We start from the raw sequence: 21,906 nt of genomic DNA on the forward strand, positions 1-21,906 counted from the left end.
TTGGCAAGAGGTGAAATCTAATCAGTGATTATATAAAGATGAGATCATTAAAAGACACGAAGAAAGCAAGGGTATATAAAGAAGAAACTGGGGAAAATTACAAAGGGCAGCACGGTAGCATTGTGGATAGCACAATTGCTTCACAGCTCCAGGGTCCCAGGTTCGATTCCGGCTTGGGTCACTGTCTGTGCGGAGTCTGCACATCCTCCCCGTGTGTGCGTGGGTTTCCTCCGGGTGCTCCGGTTTCCTCCCACAGTCCAAAGATGTGCACGTTAGGTGGATTGGCCATGATAAATTGCCCTTAGTGTCCAAAATTGCCCTTAGTGTTGGGTGGGGTTGCTGGGTTGTGGGGATAGGGTGGAGGTGTTGACCTTTGGTAGGGTGCTCTTTCCAGGAGCTGGTGCAGACTCGATGGGCCGGGTGGCCTCCTTCTGCACTGTAAATTCTATGAAAAAAAAATAACTGCAAATCCACTAACCATGAAATTTAAAAAATGCTTGCTTTACACTGATGGTCTGTCAACACCAAAAAGAAAGCGATCTGATTTTCCGACCTCTCAACCACCCTTACGCACCCACCACCACCCTCCTTCCTCCACCCCCCAAAACAAAAACCCCACAATGAACTGCCCTTAACAAAGCATTTACAGAAAACTGTACTCGGGGTTGCTCCTGCTTCTCCCAGCCGTCAGTGAGCAAAAGATGCACCCCATCTAGGAAAACTAGTGCATGAAGTTGTTGCAGTCAATGTTCGGACCAAAGGGCTAAGGTAAAAGCTGAGATACTATTTCTGTAGCTTACATTGAACTTGACTGGAACACTGAAGGAAGCCAGAGACCGAGGTCAGAGTGATGTAGGAAGGTGAGTTTATGTAGTCATGGGAAGATTAGGATTACACTTCGAGCCAGACTGTAAGTTTCTGGAAAATTATTCTGCTGTCTTGTTTTTCCATGTGCATTGCAGATTACAATAGAAGCAGCAAATGCAGTATGTTTGTCTGGATGAAATGCATGCAAATGACTTGTCTGTTTGGGGCCCTGGGCTGTATTTTAGGGTGCGGTGAATGAGCAGGTGTTGCTTCTGCTACATTTGCATTAGACAGTGACAAGAATTGCAATTGGAAATTAGGAAGGTGGATTAATGAACAGGGGTAGCAGAGAGGGAAGAAATGCTGGGTGTTGGGAATTGTTTTTGGAGAAAAATGATCTGGCGAATGTCAGGATTAATTAAGTAGGAGGCAAAACAGGTAAGTGAGTCTGCTCTTTCTCACTGTGAGAGAAGGGGAAGGTAATGAAAATTAGATTGACATGCAAAACCTCAACCAAAAAGAAAACGCATTTACAAGGATTCCATGCAGAAAATGAAGTAATCAGAGAACCTAGAAGAAGGGGAATGGAGATCATAGTAGAATATGATCGAGACAGTCCAGTGTCTCTGGAAATGCCATTTCCAGAGTGGAAAATCAAACCCATGGGGCGTCTAATGTAGATCATGTTAATGAAGAGTTAGATACAAAGAGAATTCTTGAGTAAGATGTGGCACTAATGAAGTTGCAGCGTTCAGCATGCTAAAAAGGACAAGTAACAACAACTTGTATTTATAGTGTTTTTACTATGACCAATCATCTCTGACATTCTCAAACAAAATTTGACACACAGCCATATAGTGAGTTATTAAGAAAGAAGCCAAAAGTTTGGTCATAGAAGTAGGTTCAAAGAGCATTTTGCAGGAGCCAAAAAGGCAAAGAACTTCTAGAGCACAGGCAATAAAAGATTTGCTGCTAGCAATGGGACATTTAAAATCTGGGATGTATACGAGGCCAGTGTTGGAGGAGCCCAGAGATCACACACGATTGGAAGAAATGAAAGAGGGCAAGGCCACTGAAGGATTTGAAAATGAGGATGAGAATTTAAAAATCACGATGATGATGGCCCTGGAACCAATGTAGGTCACAGGGCACTGAGGTGATGTTGCAAAACGACTTGTGTGGATCAGGATATGGGCAACAAATCTTTGGGGAGCTCAAGATGAAAAATGGGTGATTGGCTATGAAGTATTGGAATTATCAATTCTAGGGGTAATTTTAGGGTATGGGTTTATGGGTAGCCTTGCAGTGGATATGTTGTCAGAAGCTAATGTTCAGGGCCAGTAAAGCACCAAGGTGGCCAAGGGAATGGATAGAGTCGGTGGGTTAGTTAGGTCTTCCCAATACTTTGTTGGAGGAGATTTCTGCTCTTTCAAGTATTAATGTTTTACAAGGAGCATTGCAAATCTGAGATGGTGGAGGTTTTAATCTTAATTTTCCCCAAATCTTAACATATTTTTATTTTGATAGAGAATGTGTTTTTCCATTTTTGGTATGCCTTTCCCATGTCATTTTTCTGCTACTTTCACGGCTTTTTTTTAATCAACTAAATTTCCCTCTTTCAGCTTCTCAAAAACCTGTTGGAGCATTCAACAGGAACTGTGTGTGACACTCTTGAATTTTGAATTATCTTCAGTGATTCCATTCCCCTCCCCACCAGAACCATTATTGATTTGTTCAAAACTTTTAAGATCTCACATTTCCAGTCCTGGCCAAAGGTCTACATGCACAACCTATACATCCATAAACTCAAAATGCTGGAAATATTCAGCAGGGCTGACAGCATCAGTGGCAAGAGAAATAGAGTTAATATTTAAAGTTGTGATCTTTCATCAGAACTAGGAAAAGTTAGAAATGTAGCAGTTTTTAAGAAACAAAAATGAGGGTGGATAAAGAAAAGTCTGTGATAGGGCACGTTAAGGAACAAGGAAAGAAACAAAAGATATGAGTCCTTAACACCTGAAAGGAAGAGAAACAGTTCTTTGTTAAAGCGTTGGATGAGATTAAGGATGAAATGAAACTGGAGCAGGACAGCTTTGAGATAGTGAGAGTGAGTTGGTGCTGCTGATGAGAGAGGTAGAATGTATTCATGTTGCACCAGGAGGCACTGAGTGGATTTTGGGATGCAACATGAGAACTGTTTCGCTGTGTTGAATGACTTAAGGGATAGCTGTAATCCTCGGTGGGCCTGGAATCATTGGTGGAGCTGAAATGGAAAAGGTGAATTTTCAGTTGGAATGCAGATGGAAGAATTCTGAGCCAGAAATTTTCTGAGGAACAAAATGTGGCTGTGAAAGTGAGTTTTGGTAGATACCTGATCAAGCATGAGAAGGGGAATATAAAGCAATGAAGGTGAACAAGGTAAAAGAGGCAAATGTAGAGAAGAGAAAAACTTCTTCGAGGTGGGTGTTCCTGGAAGAGGACGTGGCTGCAAATTAAACACAAAACCAAAATCCTGCAGGTGTTGGAAATCTGAAGTAAAAACAGAAAATGCTGAAATGTTTAGTCTGGCAACATCTACGGGGAAACAAAGTTAATGTTCCACAGTGTAACTTTTCACCAGAACTAGGAAAAGTTAGAAATGTCATGGTTTTTAAAGAGGTAAACTGGGAAAGGAATGAGAAAAAAAAATCAAAGGGAGGTCTGTAAAACTGAAATAAAGTTATGCTGGAGTTGCCAATTCACCCAAATGCCAATCTTTTACTTTTTCAGATGCTGATGGACATTTTAGGGAAACAACTTTCTGGGCTCTGGGGATTGAACTGGGGAACTTGAGCTTTTTAAATTATAAACCTTCAAAGTATTTTAGTATCACAAACTCCACAGATTTAGATTTTCATTTAGATGAAGGTGTTACCAGCTTTTAATCAATTTATTCATTTTCGTAACCATCTTATTTGTGAAGTTTCACCACCAGGAACTAAAGGAGTAGGGGAGTAAGTCAATTGTGTTGCCTGCATGGGTAGCTTCAGTGCATGTCATGGAACCTCATTGGGGGGTCGCACAATTAAAACTACATTTTCCCATTAATTTGTCACGGTATAAAGACCAACCGATCTTGGTATTCTGACTTAACTGACTGCATATGTGCCTTATTCTTTCGGTTGTGTGCTTCACTATAACTATTGTTCTGACTGAGAGAAATCTTTGTACTTTTTGTACTTGTTACTTACATATTTTCCTTTGCATTGCTGCCTGCTACAGTTGATGCATTTGTAGCACCACCACCACCTACAATCAGTGCCTCTCCTGCTAAATCCGAATCATCAGCAGTAATTGATCTGTTTGGTGGTGGGTATACCTCTTCAGATTTCTTAAGTTTAAGTCATTCGGTATTTGACTAAGACTTCTGTTGTCTAAAACTGAAATGACAATACAGTGAGAGGCAGTAGAGCTGTTCAAAATTAACCATTGAATAAAAATAATATGGGGAAAAAATGTAGAACTGTTTTCTCCCTATGTGCAGTCATTGTTCATTATCAAAATATGCTGTAGTAACAAAATGGTTAACTCATGCTGATACAAGGCATGTTGCCATGTATTAAAAAAACTGAAATTTGTCACTAGAAATATAGTTCAACATTTTAAATGTGAATCTTGTTTAAGTGTATCTAAATGAGCTAAATTATGTAAATATCAAATTAGCAAGATGTTCAATAAAACTCCTGGATATCCTCGTGAATTGAGGTTGAAATAATATTAAATAGTCTCTCCATTATTGTGCTCAATTCCCTTGTATTTCAGTCAGAGGCCATGTAAAATATTGTGATTGTGTACAATCAGTCTAAGTTTGGTGCTTTCTTCTTCCTCTGTGCTGCATTTTTGGATCACAATACTAGATGCTTTTGGCACCTCTGCCCCTGAGTCTCAGCCTTCCACTCAGGTTGTTTCCAGCTCATCTGCTTCATCGGACTTACTAGCTGGTAACTGACTTTTATTCATTGTGGCAGGGAAGGGAGAAGACAAAATACTTGAAAAATATTCTTTCACCTTGCGAGCATCCATGAATATAATTGTGTATATAACTTGTGACAATACTTAATGAAGGCCTGTTTTCCTTGATTGAAGCTTGCTTGTAACAGTTGTAATTTTATTAATATTACATGATGATTAACTTCAATCAGTTAGTGTAATTAAGACAAGTGCAACATTGTCTTGCCTCCATATGATGTAACTAATTATGATTGTATTTACTCCACCTTATCGCACAGTGCGGATTTTTGGGTTTTTCCGCTGACGTAAACCAGATTTTCATGCTCTCTATTTTCCATTCCCATCCACCATGCCATCCAAAATTGCGCTCTCTTCAGCCGTTCACAAGAATACATAACAACATAAGCACTCCCAACACCATCATCATCCTTAATCTAAAGGAACATGAAATACTTGGCATTGCCTTTTTTTAAAAATAATTTGTTTGCTTCTCTAAGGCTTTGGAAATGCATTTATGACACCAACAGCTACACCGATGCCTCCAGTCCAGAATAATGTTTTGCAGCCTGACTTTGAAGCAGCTTTTGGTTTGACAGCCGCAAGTAACACTTTTGATTCATCAGGTAAGGGATAGAAAATAGTTAATTTTGAATGGAGTTGAAGAGAAAAAGTGGTTGAGAATTTACCACTTTTGATAACTTCAATAAATCAAAATAAAATAAACTGACTTCTTTTAGAATTTTAAAGAATGTAAATCTAGAATTTTAAAGAATGTAAATCTAGAATTTTAAAGAATGTAAATCTAGAATTTTAAAGAATGTAAATCTAGAATTTTAAAGAATGTAAATATACATCCTATATGTTCAGCGATATTTCAAAGACAAAATAGAATTCTTTTAAAATCCTCAGCCACTATTTGAGGTGACTTCTAAGTTGTAATAAGAGTGAAGATTTTTGGCATCTTCGTGTACATACTTCATGAGGGAATATTTTGCTCCATATAATAAAGTTGTAAATTGTGTATTTTGATTTTAGTTCTCAGTGCTTAGAATTTATGTCAGGAAATGTTAGATAATGTGAAACTGGTCAATGATGATTCATTCGTCTTTTGAGTAGCATGGGATTTTTGTACAATTTTTAACTTTTAATGAATTTTGTTTTAACTAGAAAATTTGACTTCCTCCAAAACATTTTTATATTGATTAGTGTTATAGCAGTATGAAATTAATAGGTAAATACCAGTTTAACTTCTGGCTATTTTGTGTGGCAAAGCTTGTCTGAATGCTTGGGTGCATTCTTGTAGATTTGATTTGTAACAATTGCAGCTGTGTTGTGAAATACTTTTTCCTGTAAGTATATTATGCAATACTTGCCAGGCTGCATTGTTTTTTTTTTTTTTAAATATTTTATTGAAAATTTTTGGCCAACCATCACAGTACATTGTGTATCCTTTACACAGTAATATAACAATATAAATAACAATGGCCAGTTTTATAAACCAGAAATGAATAATATATAAACAAAACTAAATGGCAACTGCCTTGTCCCAGATAAATATTCTCAAAATATGTTTTAACAGTCCAATATACAATTATCTATAACAACAAACTATACATATTATACTTATATATTAACATCCCTGAGAATCCCTCTGGTACCTCCTCCTCCTCCCCCCCCGGGCTGCTGCTGCTGTCTTCTTCTTTTCCATTCCCTCTATCTTTCTGTGAGGTATTCGACGAACGGTTGCCACCGCCTGGTGAACCCTTGAGCCGATCCCCTTAGGACGAACTTAATCCGTTCCAGCTTTATAAACCCTGCCATGTCATTTATCCAGGTCTCCACACCCGGGGGCTTGGCTTCCTTCCACATCAACAGTATCCTGCGCCGGGCTACTAGGGACGCAAAGGCCAAAACATCAGCCTCTCTCGCCTCCTGCACTCCCGGCTCTTCTGCAACCCCAAATATAGCCAACCCCCAGCTTGGTTCGACCTGGACCCCCACTACCTTCGAAAGCACCTTTGTCACCCCCACCCAAAACCCCTGTAGTGCCGGACATGACCAGAACATGTGGGTGTGATTCGCTGGGCTTTTCGAGCATCTCGCACACCTATCCTCTACTCCAAAAAATTTGCTAAGCCGTGTTCCAGTCATATGCGCCCTGTGTAACACCTTAAATTGTATCAGGCTTAGCCTGGCACACGAGGACGATGAGTTTACCCTACTTAGGGCATCAGCCCACAGCCCCTCCTCAATCTCCTCCCCCAGCTCTTCTTCCCATTTCCCTTTCAGCTCGTCTACCATAATCTCCCCCTCGTCTCTCATCTCCCTATATATGTCTGACACCTTACCGTCCACCACCCATGTCTTTGAGATCACTCTGTCCTGCACCTCCTGCGTCGGGAGCTGCGGGAATTCCCTCACCTGTTGCCTCAGTTGCATATACCGGAATGCGTTCCCTTGGGGCAACCCATATTTTTCGGTCAGCGCTCCCAGACTTGCAAACGTCCCATCTACAAACAGATCTCTCAATTGTGTTACTCCTACTCTTTGCCATGTTCCAAATCCCCCATCCATTCTCCCCGGAGCAAACCTATGATTATTTCTTATCGGGGACCACACCGAGGCTCCCGTCTTTCCCCTATGCCGTCTCCATTGCCCCCAAATTTTCAGAGTAGCCACCACCACCGGGCTTGTGATGTATTTCTTCGGTGAGAACGGCAACGGCGCCGTCACCATGGCTTGTAGGCAAGTCCCCCTACCGGACGCCTTCTCCAATCTCTTCCACGCCGCTCCCTCCTCTTCTCCCATCCACTTACATACCATTGAGATGATGGCGGCCCAGTAGTACTCACTCAGGCTCGGTAGCGTCAGCCCCCCCCCTATCCCTACTACGCTGCAAAAATCCCTTCCTCACTCTCGGGGTCTTCCCGGCCCCACACAACTCATGATACTCTTCTCAATCCTTTTGAAAAAAGCCTTCGTGATCACCACCGGGAGGCACTGAAACACAAAGAGGAATCTCGGGAGGACCACCATTTTAACTGCTTGTACCCTCCCTGCCAGTGACAGGGATACCATGTCCCATCTCTTGAAATCCTCCTCCATCTGTTCCACCAACCGCGTTAAGTTTAACCTATGCAATGTACCCCAATTCTTGGCTATCTGGATCCCCAAGTAGCGAAAGTCCCTTGTTACCTTCCTCAGCGGTAAGTCCTCTATTTCTCTGCTCTGCTCCCCTGGATGTACCACAAACAGCTCACTTTTCCCCATGTTCAGCTTATATCGTGAAAATTCTCCAAACTCCCCAAGTATCCGCATTATCTCTGGCATCCCCTCCGCCGGGTCCGCCACATACACCAATAAATCGTCCGTGTAAAGAGATACCCGGTGTTCCTCTCCTCCCCTGAGTACTCCCCTCCGCTTCCTGGAACCCCTCAATGCTATTGCCAGGGGCTCAATTGCCAGTGCAAACAATAATGGGGACAGAGGACATCCCTGCCTCGTCCCTCCTATGGAGCCGAAAATACGCAGACCCCCGTCCATTCGTGACCACGCTCGCCATCGGAGCCCTATACAGCAGCTGTACCCATCTAATATACTCATCTCCAAAGCCAAATCTCCTCAACACCTCCCACAGATAATCCCACTCCACTCTATCAAATGCTTTCTCGGCGTCCATCGCCACCACTATCTCCGCTTCCCCCTCTGGTGGGGGCATCATCATTACCCCTAGCAGCCTCCGTATATTCGTATTCAGCTGTCTCCCCTTCACAAACCCAGTTTGGTCCTCATGGACTACCCCCGGGACACACTCCTCTATCCTCATTGCCATTACCTTGGCCAGAATCTTAGCGTCTACATTTAGGAGGGATATAGGTCTATAGGACCCGCATTGCAGCGGGTCTTTTTCCTTCTTTAGGAGAAGCGATATCGTTGCCTCCGACATAGTCGGGGGCAGCTGTCCCCTTTCCTTCGCCTCATTAAAGGTTCTCATCAGTATCGGGGCAAGCAAGTCCACATATTTCCTATAAAATTCGACTGGAAATCCATCCGGTCCCGGAGCCTTCCCTGCCTGCATACTCCTAATTCCTTTCACTACTTCCTTTATCTCGATCTGTGCTCCCAGTCCCACCCTCTCCTGCTTCTCCACCTTAGGAAATTCCAGCCGGTCCAGGAAGCACATCATTCTCTCCTTCCCATCCGGGGGCCGAGCTTCGTATAATCTTTTATAGAATGCCTTGAACACTCCATTCACTCTCTCCGCTCCCCGCTCTATCTCTCCTTCCTCATCCCTCACTCCCCCTATTTCCCTCGCTGCTCCCCTTTTCCTCAATTGATGGGCCAGCAACCTGCTCGCCTTCTCCCCATACTCATACTGTACACCCTGTGCCTTCCTCCACTGTGCTTCTGCAGTACCCGTTGTCAGCAAGTCAAATTCTACGTGTAACCTTTGCCTTTCCCTGTACAGTCCCTCCTCCGGTGCCTCTGCATATTGCCTGTCCACCCTCAGAAGTTCTTGCAGCAACCGCTCCCGTTCCCTACTCTCCTGCTTTCCTTTATGTGCCCTTATTGATATCAGCTCCCCACTGCCCTCAGCGCCTCCCAGACCACTCCCACCTGGACCTCCCCGTTATCATGGAGTTCCAAGTATTTTTCAATGCACCCCCCTCACCCTTAAACACACCCCTTCATCTGCCATTAGTCCCATGTCCATTCTCCAGGGTGGACGCCCTTCTGTTTCCTCCCCTATCTCCAAGTCTACCCAATGTGGAGCGTGATCCGAAATGGCTATAGCCGTATACTCCGTCCCCCTCACCTTCGGGATCAACGCCCTTCCCAAAACAAAAAAGTCTATTCGCGAATAAACTTTGTGGACATATGAGAAAAACGATAACTCCTTACTCCTAGGTCTGCTAAATCTCCACTGGTCTACTCCTCCCATCTGCTCCATAAAATCTTTAAGCACCTTGGCTGCAGCCGGCCTCCTTCCAGTCCTGGATCTCGACCTGTCCAGCCCTGGCTCCAGCACCGTATTAAAATCTCCCCCCATTACCAACTTTCCCACCTCTAGGTCCGGGATGCGTCCTAGCATGTGCCTCATAAAATTGGCATCATCCCAGTTTGGGGCATATACGTTTACCAAGACCACCGCCTCCCCCTGTAATTTGCCACTCACCATCACGTATCTGCCCCTGCTATCCGCCACTATGGTCTTTGCCTCAAACATAACCCGCTTCCCCACTAGTATAGCCACCCCCCTGTTTTTCGCATCTAGCCCCGAATGAAACACCTGCCCCACCCATCCTTTGCGTAGTCTAACCTGGTCTATAAGTTTCAAGTGCGTCTCTTGTAACATAACCACGTCTGCCTTAAGTTTCTTAAGATGTGCGAGTACTCGTGCCCTCTTTATCGGCCCGTTCAGCCCTCTCTCATTCCACGTGATCAACCGGGTTGGGGGGCTTTTTACCCCCCCCCCCCCTTGTCGATTAGCCATCCCCTTTTTCCAGCTCCTCACCCGGTTCCCACGCAGCTGTGTCCCCCCCCCCCCCCCCCCCCCCCCCCCCCCCAGGCGGTGCCCTCCCGCCCACCCCACCCCATTCCGGCTCCCCCCTCTCCCCAGCAGCAGCAACCCAGTAACTCCCCCCTGCCACCCCCCCCCCCCTACTAAATCCCCCACTAGCGTAGTTACACCCCCCATGTTGCTCCCAGAAGTCAGCAAACTCTGGCCGACCTCGGCTTCCCCCCCCCCCCCCCCCCGTGACCTCGGCTCGCACCGTGCGACGCCCCCTCCTTCCTGCTTCCTTATTCCCACCATGATTATCATAGCGCGGGAACAAAGCCCGCGCTTCCCTTTTGGCCCCGCCCCACATGGCCAACGCTCCACCTCCCTTCCTCCCTCCACCACCACCTGTGGAAGAGAGAAAAGTTACCGCATCGCAGGATTAATAACATAAAACTCATCCTTCCCCCCCCCCCCCTTTTTCCCCCCTCTTCGCCCCCCCATACTCGCCCCACCACTTTGTTTCAAACGTTCTTTTTTAATAACCCGCTTATTCCAGTTTTTCTTCCACAATAAAACTCCACGCCTCATTCGCCGTCTCAAAGTAGTGGTGCCTCCCTTGATATGTGACCCACAGTCTTGCCGGTTGCAGCATTCCAAATTTTATCATCTTTTTGTGAAGCACCGCCTTGGCCCGATTAAAGCTCGCCCTCCTCGCCACCTCCGCACTCCAGTCTTGATATACGCGGATCACCGCGTTCTCCCACCTACTGCTCCAAGTTTTCTTTGCCCATCTAAGGACCATCTCTTTGTCCTTAAAACGGAGGAATCTCACCACTATGGCTCTAGGAATTTCTCCTGCTCTCGGTCCTCGCGCCATCACTCGGTATGCTCCCTCCACCTCCAGTGGACCCGCCGGGGCCTCCGCTCCCATTAACGAGTGCAGCATCGTGCTCACATATGCCCCGACGTCTGCTCCTTCTGCACCTTCAGGAAGACCAAGAATCCTTAAATTATTCCTCCTCGCGTTATTCTCCAGCACCTCCAGTCTTTCCACACATCGTTTATGGTGTGCCTCGTGCATCTCCGTCTTCACCACCAGGCCCTGTATATCGTCCTCGTTCTCGGCAGCCTTTGCCTTCACGACCCAAAGCTCCCGCTCCTGGGTCTTTTGCTCATCCTTTAGCCCTTCGATCGCCTGTAATATCGGGGCCAACAGCTCCTTCATTTCCTTTTTAAGTTCTTCCACGCAACATTTCAAAAACTCTTGTTGTTCAGGGCCCCATGTTAAACTACCACCTTCCGACGCCATCTTGGTTTTTGCTTGCCTTCCTTGCCGCTGCTCCAAAGGATCCACTGCAATCTGGCCACTTCCCTCTCCTTTTTCCATCCGTTTCCAGGGGGGATTCCCTTCTGTTTTACCGCACAGTGCTTCTAGCCGTTAAAATTGCCGTTGGGGCTCTTATTAAGAGTCCAAAAGTCCGTTCCACCGGGAGCTGCCGAAACGTGCGACTTAGCTGGTCATCGCCGCACCCGGAAGTCCGCCAGGCTGCATTGTTGCTTAACTCACAGTTCTGCATGACTTGCTTCCGCTGTTAAAAAGAACAAAGTAACAGGCAGCATGGTGGCGCAGTAGTTAGCACTGCTGCTTCACGACGCCAAGGTCCCAGGATCGATCCTGGCTCTGGGTCACTGTCCGTGTCGAGTTTGCACATTCTCCCCATGTTTGCGTGGGTTTTGCCCCCACAACCCAAAAGATGTGCAGGGTAGGCTTCCGGTGGCAACAATGTAGTGAAAGGTCGCACATTCAGCAGCTCACGCCCTTTGTGGGTTCTTTTTAATGGTTTTTAAGCCGGATTTTTCAGGAAATTTCTCAACCTAAGTTGATCGAAGGGAGAGGAAAAGGAGGTGACCCTCAATTTGTGGAATTGTGTCCAAATAAGAGTCGAAAAAGAAGAAACCAAAAGATGAGTGAAAGCAAGGCTCGGAGGCCACCGAGCACAATGGTAACGAGACAAAGCGTGCCCATGCCAGCCCACTGGTCGATGGAGCAATGGGTCGAGTAACTGGTTGAGAAGCTCGTCCGGCATCGTAAGGAGTGTGCAGGAGACATGACCCAGGTGATAGCCTCGGGAGGTGGTTTACCGGGTGGAGGAGAAGATGACGACCCAGGGACAGGAGATTCAAAAGTTGCAGAGCAGGCGACTGAACAAGAGGAGGAATGCACTGCAATGGCTTTGGAAATTAGCATACTACAGGACAGCCAGAGACGACTGCTGGATAAGGTCGAAGACTTGGAGAACCAGTCTCGCAGGCAAAATATCCGAATCGTCAGGATGCCATAGGGAAAGGAGGGATCAGATGCGGGTACGTCTGTGGGGAAGATGTTGCAGGAGATGGTCGGGGCCGATGTGTTTGACAAGCCACTGGAGGTGGACCGGGCACATAGGGTGCTCGTACGTAAACCCCAGGGTCGTGAGCCCCCCAGGGCCATGGTGGTGAGGTTGCATCGATTCCTCGCCAAGGAGCGTATCATGAAATGGGCCAGGCAGACAAAACTGTACACGTGGAAAGAATCAGCGATCCGGGTGTACCAAGATTGGGGACCAGAACTCGCAAAGAGGAGAGGTGTACCAAGATTGGGGACCAGAACTCGCAAAGAGGAGAGCAAGTTTCAACAAAGTTAAGGCAGCCCTGTTTGCGAAAGACATTAAATTTGGACTGCTATATCCGGCTTGTCTTTGGGTGACCTACGAGAAGCGGGAGCTGTACTTTAACTCTCCGAAAGAGAGCTACTTTTATGAAGGACAATAATCTGGCTTAAGGACTTTTAAATTCAAACTGTGGTGGACTGAGTTTGGGAGAAGGGATAAAGTGGGGGGGGGAGGGGGGAGAGAAAAATAGGTCTGTTTTGTTTTGTCTTGTTTGAAATTTCAGTCTTTCTAATTCTGAGAGTTAAGTCGCGATGTTCGGGAAGAAGAGGGGTTTTATTTTCTTGTGTAAGTTGATTTTGACCTATTGCTTTATGTACTGGGTTACAAAGGAAAAAACGTTTAAGTTGCGACGGGGGTTTTTCTTTTCCGTAAGAAAGATGGCTGATTCTTGCATGCCTAATTTTGCTTAAGCTGCTTGAAGCTTCTATTGTGTTTGATTCTGTTTGAAGGTGATGGGGCTGATAAGAATCGGTTAAAGGGGGAGGGGTTGGGGCCCTGTTGCCTGTGCGTTGGGGGATGGTGTGCTTGCTTTTGGGGATTGTGCCAGTTCAGATAGTACATCGGATAGTGAACAGGTCTGCAGTGCAAGGTCAAGAACTATTGAAAGGGTATCCCACCGCAGAAGTGGAAGATCAAGCAGTACAGAACGAGATACCAGGCGGGAGAAGGGACGTAGTTTATCAAGATCTCGGAACATGAGTAAGACTACGAATACTATTAGGAGTAAAAGCCCACATGCACGTGAGATTTTGGTGGCTTCCAATAAATTAGATGAAAAAGTTATCAAAGATGCCAAACAGCAAGAACTGCGTAGTTGGGAGTGAATTTGGGGTATACACCGAAGTACCGGATAGGGGACAAAGAGCTCTATCCCACAGATGGATTTTCACAGAAAAGGTTCTTCCGGATGGAACTTATAAGGCAAAGGCCAGGCTTGTGGCAAGGGGATTTGAAGAAAACTTGGAAGATCAGGATTTAAGGGTAGATTCACCTACGGGAGGAAAGGCTATTTTAAAGATCTTCTTGGCTCCATTAGCCACAAAGGCATGGGAATGCAAATCTATAGATCTAAAAGCTGCCTTTTTGCAGGGGCATCAGCTCCAGAGAGACATTTTTCTCTGTCCTCCTAAAGAAGCAGCTAACACAGAAGGGGTACTCTGGAAGTTGAACAAATGTGTATATGGATTAAATGATGCGTCTAGAGTCTGGTATTTTTCGATAAGGTTAGTTTTGTTAAAGTTAGGCTGTGCCAGTTGAAAGCAGATCCGGCAATGTTTTACTGGCACTATAAAGGAAATCTTTCTGGCATCTTTATGATACATATCGATTTTTTGTGGCGTGGGAATAGTGATTTCGAAGCTATTGTAATATCTGGTTTGAGGATAGAATTCAGGGTTGGAAGTCCGGCTTCTGGTGCATTTAAATATATTGGACTGGAAATCGCACAGACTAAGTTGGGGCAACTTTACGTCAGCAATCTTATTTGGAAAGCATCAGCCCAATAGCAATTAGTCGTGGCCGGGTTTCACAAAAAAAGACAATGGTTTCAAAGATGGAAAAAGAGCAACTGCAAAGTTTAATTGGGCAACTGAATTGGTTAGGTAGACATACTAGACCGGATGTGAGTTTTGATGTCTTAGAGTTGAGTACAAAAATGAATGATCCCAAAGTGGAAGACATAATAAGAGCAAATAAAGCGTCGGCCAAACTAAAAATGCAGGAGTGTGTTTTGAAGTTCCTGGTTTTAGGTGACCGTAGGCACTTGAAACTCATAGTTTATAGTGATGCGTCCTATGCAAATTTATGTGATGGGATTTCAAGCGCAGGAGGTTTTATAACTTTCCTTTTGGGAAACAATGGCAAATGTTGCCCTCTTGTGTGGGAAACAAAGAAAATAAGGAGAGTGGTCAAAAGTTGAGAGGTTAAGTTTTGTAGAGGTGGTGAATTATGGCCTTTTATATATCTCCGATATTGACAGAAATTTTGGGATGAGGGGATTTGGGTAATATACCTATTGACTGTCACATTGGCAATAAATCCCTGTGGGAAAATGTGCACTCTACAAAAAGTGTCAATGAAAAAAGGTTACGGATAAACATTAAGTTTGAAGCAGATGTTGGACAGAGGGGAAATAGCAAAAATTAAATGGGTCGACAGTAGCTATCAATTGTCAGACTGTTTTACAAAAAGAAGGGCTAGTTCACAGAAACTTTTGGATATTAATGAAGGATGCCTGTTTCTGTGACTTTTTTTTCTTAAAGTGAAAAAAAGAAGGTGAAATTGCGTGTGTTTTTGAGTTTCTTGTAATTTTGTTTTCACCTAATAATTTTGTTTTCTCGAAGAAAGGGGAGACTGTTAAGTAATGGGTTAAGAGACATTCCAATTAGTTGTCTCATTTATGTTAAGTATCCAATAATTGACACATATGTGCTTCAGGCGGCCTTTGTGTCAGGTGATGTGAAGATAGAGTTTTGTGCTGAGTCTGTTAAAGGGTGTTTGTAAAACGAAGCAGTACCTATGACTCTTTGTACAACAGCAGCTAAACGTCTAACATAAGGGACAGCTAGGAGACTGGAGATGGAGATCAGATGGCTGTCGCCGTGGATCAAGTGAGGTGCGGAACACGGGCTAGGAGCTGGCCTAGGATAGGTCATGGCTGATCGACAGGGAAGGGGGGCAAGGGTCCCCCTGACCAGACTGGTTACGTGGAATGTTTGTGGACTGAACGGGCTGGTTAAGAGAGCACGTGTGTTCGCACACCTCAGACAGTTTAAAGCAGACGTGGCCATGTTCTAGGAGAAACATCTGAAGCTGGGAGACCAAATTAGATTAAAGAAGGGATGGGTCAGGCAAGTGTTTCATTCAGGACTGGACTTTAAAACAACTGGGGTGGCTATCCTGACTAACAAACGGGTGACATTCAAGGTGGGGAAGTTAGAGGCAGACCTGGGAGGCAGATTTGTTATGGTTAGCAGGAAGCTAGAGGCAATGGCAGTGATGCTGGTGAATATATATGCCCCAAACTGGGATGATGTTGCATTTGTCAGGAAGGTGCTGGGGAGATCCCAGACCTTGACTCGTACCGCTAATCATGGGTGGTGACTTTAATCCGGTCCTGGACCCAAGATTGGACCAGTCGAGTGCTAGGTCGGGAAAACTATCAGCAATGGCAAAGGAACAGCCAAGGGGGTTCATGGAGCGCATGGCAGGGGTAGATACGTGGAGATTTGAGAGACCAAGGAGTAGGGAATATTCATTCTACTCCCATGCGCATAAGGCATACTCCAGGATAGATTTTTTTCGTTCTGGATAAAACACTGTTAGCAGGGGTTGAGGATACTGGGTTCTTGGCAATTGTGGTTTCAGATCACTCACTACATTGGATCGACCTACGGGCAGGCACGGGAATGCCCCAGCGTCCACAGTGGGGACTAGATACAGGGCTGTTAGTGGATGAGGAGATCTGTGAGCGAGTGAGAGAGGCCATTTAGGGGTACATAAAGATCAATGACACGGGAGAGATTGTGCCTGGGGTGGTCTGGGAGAGGCACTGAAAGCTGTTATTAGAGGGGAATGTATTTCTATTCGAGCCCACAGGGATAAAACTGAGCGGTCGGAGCTGGACATGTTGGTAGGAGAAATCTTACAGGTGTACAGGAGATATTTGGAGTCTGCAAATGAGGAGCTCCTGAAGGAGCGTCAGAGACTTCAAATGGAGTTTGGGTTCCTTTCCACCGGTAAGGCGGAGAGTCAGCGGAGGTGGGTAAAAAGGGCAATATATGAGCATGGGGAAAAAGCTAGCAGGATGCTGGCGGATCAGTTGAGGAAGCAGGAGGCGGTGAGAGAAATAGGGAAAATAAAGGATATGAGGGGGAAGATGGTGACGGACCCGGGGGGCGGTAAATTAAGTGTTCCGGGAATTTTATAGCCAGCGAAACGTGTCGGAACCCCCGTTTGGGGAGGAGGGCATGAATTAATTCCTGGGGAGGCTAGAGTTCCTGAAGGTAAATGAGGAGCTGGTGGAGGCCCTGGGGGCCCTATTGGGCTCTGGGAGATGATAGATGGTCTGGGGGCGATGCAATCAGGTAACCTGGGACCTGACAGATTCCCAGTGGAATTTTATAAGATGTTCTCTGGGTTACTGGGGCTGATCCTGGTTCAAGGAGCTGGGAGTAAACCCCCCCCCACCCCCCCACACCCCCCAACGTTATCTCGGGCATCAATTTCTCTCATCCTGAAACGAGACAAGGATCCGGAGAGCTGTGGATTGTACAGGCCAATTTCTCTCTTGACTGTAGATGCTAAATTATTGACAAAGATCCTGGCCACTCGAATCGAGGATTGTGTCCCGGAGATAATTGGGGTGGGTCAGACGGGATTTGTAAAGGGCAGGCACCTGACATCCAACAGGGGTGGTGGCAGCCCCAAGGGTGTGGGGGCAATGGAGGCAGCATATGAGACTGGAGGGGGCGTTAGTGTGGTCACCGATCTGTGACAATCACCGGTTTGTCCCGGGGGGGCTGGATGAGGGCTTTAAGGTATGGCAGCAGGCAGGGTTGAGAGGTTTGGAGATCTATTCATCCAGGAAGGCTTTGCGACCTTGGAGACATTAGAGGAGGAATTTGATTTGCCGAGTGGGAACGGGTTTCGGTATCTTCAGGTGCGGGACTTTGTACGGCGGCAGGTTTCAAGTTTTCTTCGCCTCCCCCTGAGGGGATTACAGGATAAAGTGCTGTCAAAAACAGGGGTTGGAGGTGGGAAGTTTTCGGAGATATATAGGGAATTGTTAGAGTGGGAAGGGGCCCCTATCAGAGAGGCGACGTGGGAAGAGGAGCTTGGAGGGGAGCTGGAAACTGAACTGTGGGGAAAAAGTCTTGAAAAGGGTAAATGCATTCTCGTCCTGTGCTAAACTTAACTTGATTCAGTTCAAGGTAGCCCACAGGGCCCACATGATGGTAGCCTGGATGAGTAGGTTCTTCAAAGAGATGGAGGACTGATGTGGAAGGTGTGGGAGTAGCCCGGCCAACCACGTTCATATGTTTTGGGCATGTCCGAAATTGAGGGAATTCTGGCAGGGATTTGCAGATGTTATGTCAGAAGTCCTGGAAGGTAGGGTAACTCCGAGTCCAGAATTGGCAATAATTGGGATGTCGGAGGATTCTGGAGCAAAGGGAGGGAGGGAGGCTGATATCCTGGTCTTCTCCTCCCTGGTGGCCCGGAGACAGATCTTGCTGAGATGAAGGGACTCGGCGCCCCCGAAGTCAGGAGTGTGGGTCAGCGATATGGTAGGGTTTCTCAGTCTGGAGGAAATCAAGTTCGCTCTGGGAGGATCAATACATGGATTCGCCTGGAGTTGACGGCCATTCATCGATTTCTTCAACAAAAATTGAACGTCAGCAGTAAGGAGGGAAAGGGTAAAGGGGGGGGGGGGGGGGGGGGGGAGGAAAACAGGAGGCATGGTAATGTTAAATAAGGACAGAGGACTCAGTATGCGGGTAATTGGGGACATGGCGGACAAAGTGGGGGACATGGTTTATTGTTCTTTTAGGGGGTATTTTGTGCGTCGACCCGCACGGTTGTTTTAGAAATGTCAACATGTTAAATTGTGAAAATTACAAATTCTTCAATAAAATATTTTCTTTTAAAAAAAATAAAAATAAAAAAAAGATGTGCAGGGTAGGTGGATTGGCCACGCTAAATTGCCCCTTAATTGGAAAAAATGAATTCGGTACCCTAAATTTTTTTTTAAAGAACAAAGTTAAATTCAAACTGCTGTTGTTTGTATTGAGTCAAAGCTTTCGGTTTTTAATGGTGCTATCATATTTTATTTCTCTTCCATTTCACGGCGTCACCGTTGGCACCTTGTTTGATCTGAATTCGTTTTTGGTGAGTTTTTGCCTTAATTGTGGCTTGGCTTAATTTGTACTATGATATAAGCTTGTTAACCATTGGTGTGCTGTACAGTGTTCGTTAATGTTGCATTTTCTTCTTGTAAGCTATCTCTTTAAACCAAATTTGAAACCAATGCCAGACCTTTTTCCATTGCTATTAGTTGTTAAAACACACCAAATGTACTCTGCCTCAAGTCAGAGTAGTCGGCATGATTTGAAACACCATCCCATCAGGGAGAGATACTTTGATTAGTATCTATCTTATTCTTGGATGATTATACAGTGGTTTCAAAGTACACTTACGGTACAAAAGATTATAGTAGTCATATTTATATCAGTGATTGGTTTGCTACATAATAACATGGTTTGGAGGGCTGTTTGTATGTCAGTAAATCTTAAAAAAGGAATAGCCTTGAAATAAATTGTTTACTTAGATCCCTCCTCCTTCGTATTAATCCTTTCTTTTGGCTGTCAAAGGTTTTGATGCATTAGGTGATCTCCTTATGCCCACCATGGCATCACAGAATCAAGCGATACTTTCAGGAATGCCAATAGCAGGTGGAACACAGCCAATGAAAGGCCTGGGGAGTGATCTCGATTCCTCGCTTGCAAATCTTGTGGGAAGTAAGTTGATCGATTGTTTTATAAGATCTTGTGTAAAATTTCTGTCAGCACTTCTGCACTTTATACGCTCTGAATAATTTTTGTAGTTCATGTTTTCTAATCACTATGAAGAATAAACATACTGTTAGTGATTATAATGTAAAATTGTTGGTTAAATTAAGTTGTGTTTATAGGACAATTGAAAAAAGCCAAGCATAGCTAAGATATGTGAGAGAATTCAGTTTTTCCAATTATTGATTGCTTTTCAAGTGTTGTAACTTTCCATGCATGACAGAATTAAGTGCAGTAATCGATATGCAATAATTCAGAGGGATTTGGATAGGGTGGGTGCTGAGGCAGAGAAGTGACGGGGTTTGATATGAATTTGTTTTCATGTTGATAGAAATGTTAGATAGAAATGACAATGTTGTGTACATGCACCTTCAAATGGTACTTAATAAAGAGCAACATTACACACTTTAGCAGAATTCTAGTCCATTGGGTTGAAGAAAGGCTAGCATTTGTACCATTTATAGCCAATGAAGGAACTTTTTGAGGTGTAGCCACTTGTAATATAGGAAAGGTTGTAATTAATTTACATTCCAAACTTCCACATACAACAAAATGATAATGACATAAGAAACAGCTAATTTGTTTTGTGATGTTGATTGAGGATAAAAATTGGCGAGGACACCAGGGATAACTCCCCTGCTCCCCTTTGAAATAGTGCCATCAGATTGAAGGGACAGTGGCAGTTGGATACTGATTTGTCTAGGAAACAAAGCGGTTATTGTTTGTTTGCGGCTGGAAGCAAGTGTGCTTGGTAGCCCCTGGGATTGTTATGGGGATCACAGTCATTTTTTGATGCGTACTGATAACTAACACTTGGGTATGTGAGGCATAATTCCAAGTTTTGCAAATGACACAAAACATGGCAAAGTTTTAAATATCAAGGAAGATAGGAACCAACATCTGAATTACATTTCATGGTGAAATTTAATGCAGAAAAATGTGAGATTCTGCATTCTGGAAGGAAGAATAATGAGGTACGAATGATTTCAACTAAATGGTACAATTCTACTTGAGTGACATCTTCAATGGTGAGGGGGAAAATTGATGTGGCTGCTTTTTTTAAACAGCTCAGATGTTACGAGTGGCACTCTCCCAGTTTGCCACCACTGGACGTGCCATCCAATTAATGGGGGGGTTAAATGAGTTTCTGATGCTACTAACCCAATCAAGAGAACCGGTAGTCTGAAACCTCAGCAGTCTGAGAGAGGTGGGCACTTCAGAGACAGCTGGAAGACCTTGGAGAGCTAACTATTATTTTTAAGTTCTGGATGACTGAGGTTAGAGAGTCCTGCTGATCAGAGGGACAAATCCCTCGGTGCAGGGCAGTCATTGGGAATGAGCAGGGGGAGGGGTCTGCCAATCCTACATGCATCCCTGTCTTCTGGGGGATGGAGCCTCTAACTCAGATTCTTCCCCCCTCGCCCTCCCATACACCCACAGCGGCAGTCAAGGGGGCTTCCATAAAGCTAGAGGCTGCCCAGCCGGTCCTTTACTAGTTTGATTAATTATGCAAATCCAGTGAGTCAGCCAATTCTCACCCCATTGCACCACTGATAAATTTCCCTGGCTAAATCAGGGAACTCTTATTTTTCATTCATTCAAGGGATGTGAGCTGTTCTGGCTAGGCCAGCATTTATTGCCCAGCCCAAATTGCCTTCGTGAAGGTGTTTGGGAAGAACTGTCCCGTTGTACCTTCCTGCCATCACTGCAGCTACGTCCTGTCCTATCGCTTTCTCCACTCTCTCAGCCTGGAGGCTAGTAAATTTCAAGTGAATTTCAGGAGAACAAAAGGAGTGATTTATAGTAGACATTTTACTAATCAACAAGTAGGACTACACTTTAGAAAAGATATCAAGCCCTTGGAGACGATACAGATGTGATTTCCCAGAATGTTGCCTGTATTGAAGGACTTCAGTTATATGGAGAAACACGAAAAATTGGGATTGTTCTGCGTATTTAATAGAAGTGTTAAAAGTTATGAAAGAATTTGATAGATTAGGTAGGGAGAAATAGTTTCCAGTGGCAGGAGGATTGTTAACTGGAGGACACAAATTATACAGATTTAAGGAATTGGAAAAATAACCAAATTGGGGTGGCGAGGACGGGTGATTAAAGAAAGCATTTCCGCACAGCGATTTAGAATGAATCTGCTTGCAGCACCCTATTTCAACCTAACATTCAAAAGGAAAATACATAAGGGATATATATAACAAGAAATTGCAGGACAATGAGTGGGGAAGCAGCAGCCTAATATGCGCTTTATTTAACAGTTTCTAATAATGGCTGTTGGGTCAATAATCAGAGGGCACAGATACAAGTTGACTGGCAA

At 44.9% G+C, this 21,906-nt stretch overlaps 1 protein-coding gene across 23 annotated transcripts in view; it reads left to right on the forward strand.

Moving 5' to 3' along the window:
* LOC140410875 (clathrin coat assembly protein AP180-like) overlaps positions 1 to 21,906 on the forward strand; it is a 390,745-nt gene that overhangs the window by 326,105 nt on the left and 42,734 nt on the right. For 18 of the 23 annotated variants that reach the window (XM_072499615.1, XM_072499614.1, XM_072499616.1 and 15 more), the window contains 4 exons: positions 4,069 to 4,155; positions 4,704 to 4,787; positions 5,295 to 5,420; positions 19,395 to 19,526. In XM_072499615.1, the coding sequence (XP_072355716.1) occupies positions 4,069 to 4,155; positions 4,704 to 4,787; positions 5,295 to 5,420; positions 19,395 to 19,526 (429 nt within the window). The remainder of the gene's footprint in view (positions 1 to 4,068; positions 4,156 to 4,703; positions 4,788 to 5,294; positions 5,421 to 19,394; positions 19,527 to 21,906) is intronic. The other 5 variants (XM_072499632.1, XM_072499633.1, XM_072499634.1 and 2 more) reach the window with 1 other exon arrangement.

Source organism: Scyliorhinus torazame, chromosome 4, assembly GCF_047496885.1.
Source record: "Scyliorhinus torazame isolate Kashiwa2021f chromosome 4, sScyTor2.1, whole genome shotgun sequence".
NCBI lineage: Eukaryota > Metazoa > Chordata > Chondrichthyes > Carcharhiniformes > Scyliorhinidae > Scyliorhinus > Scyliorhinus torazame.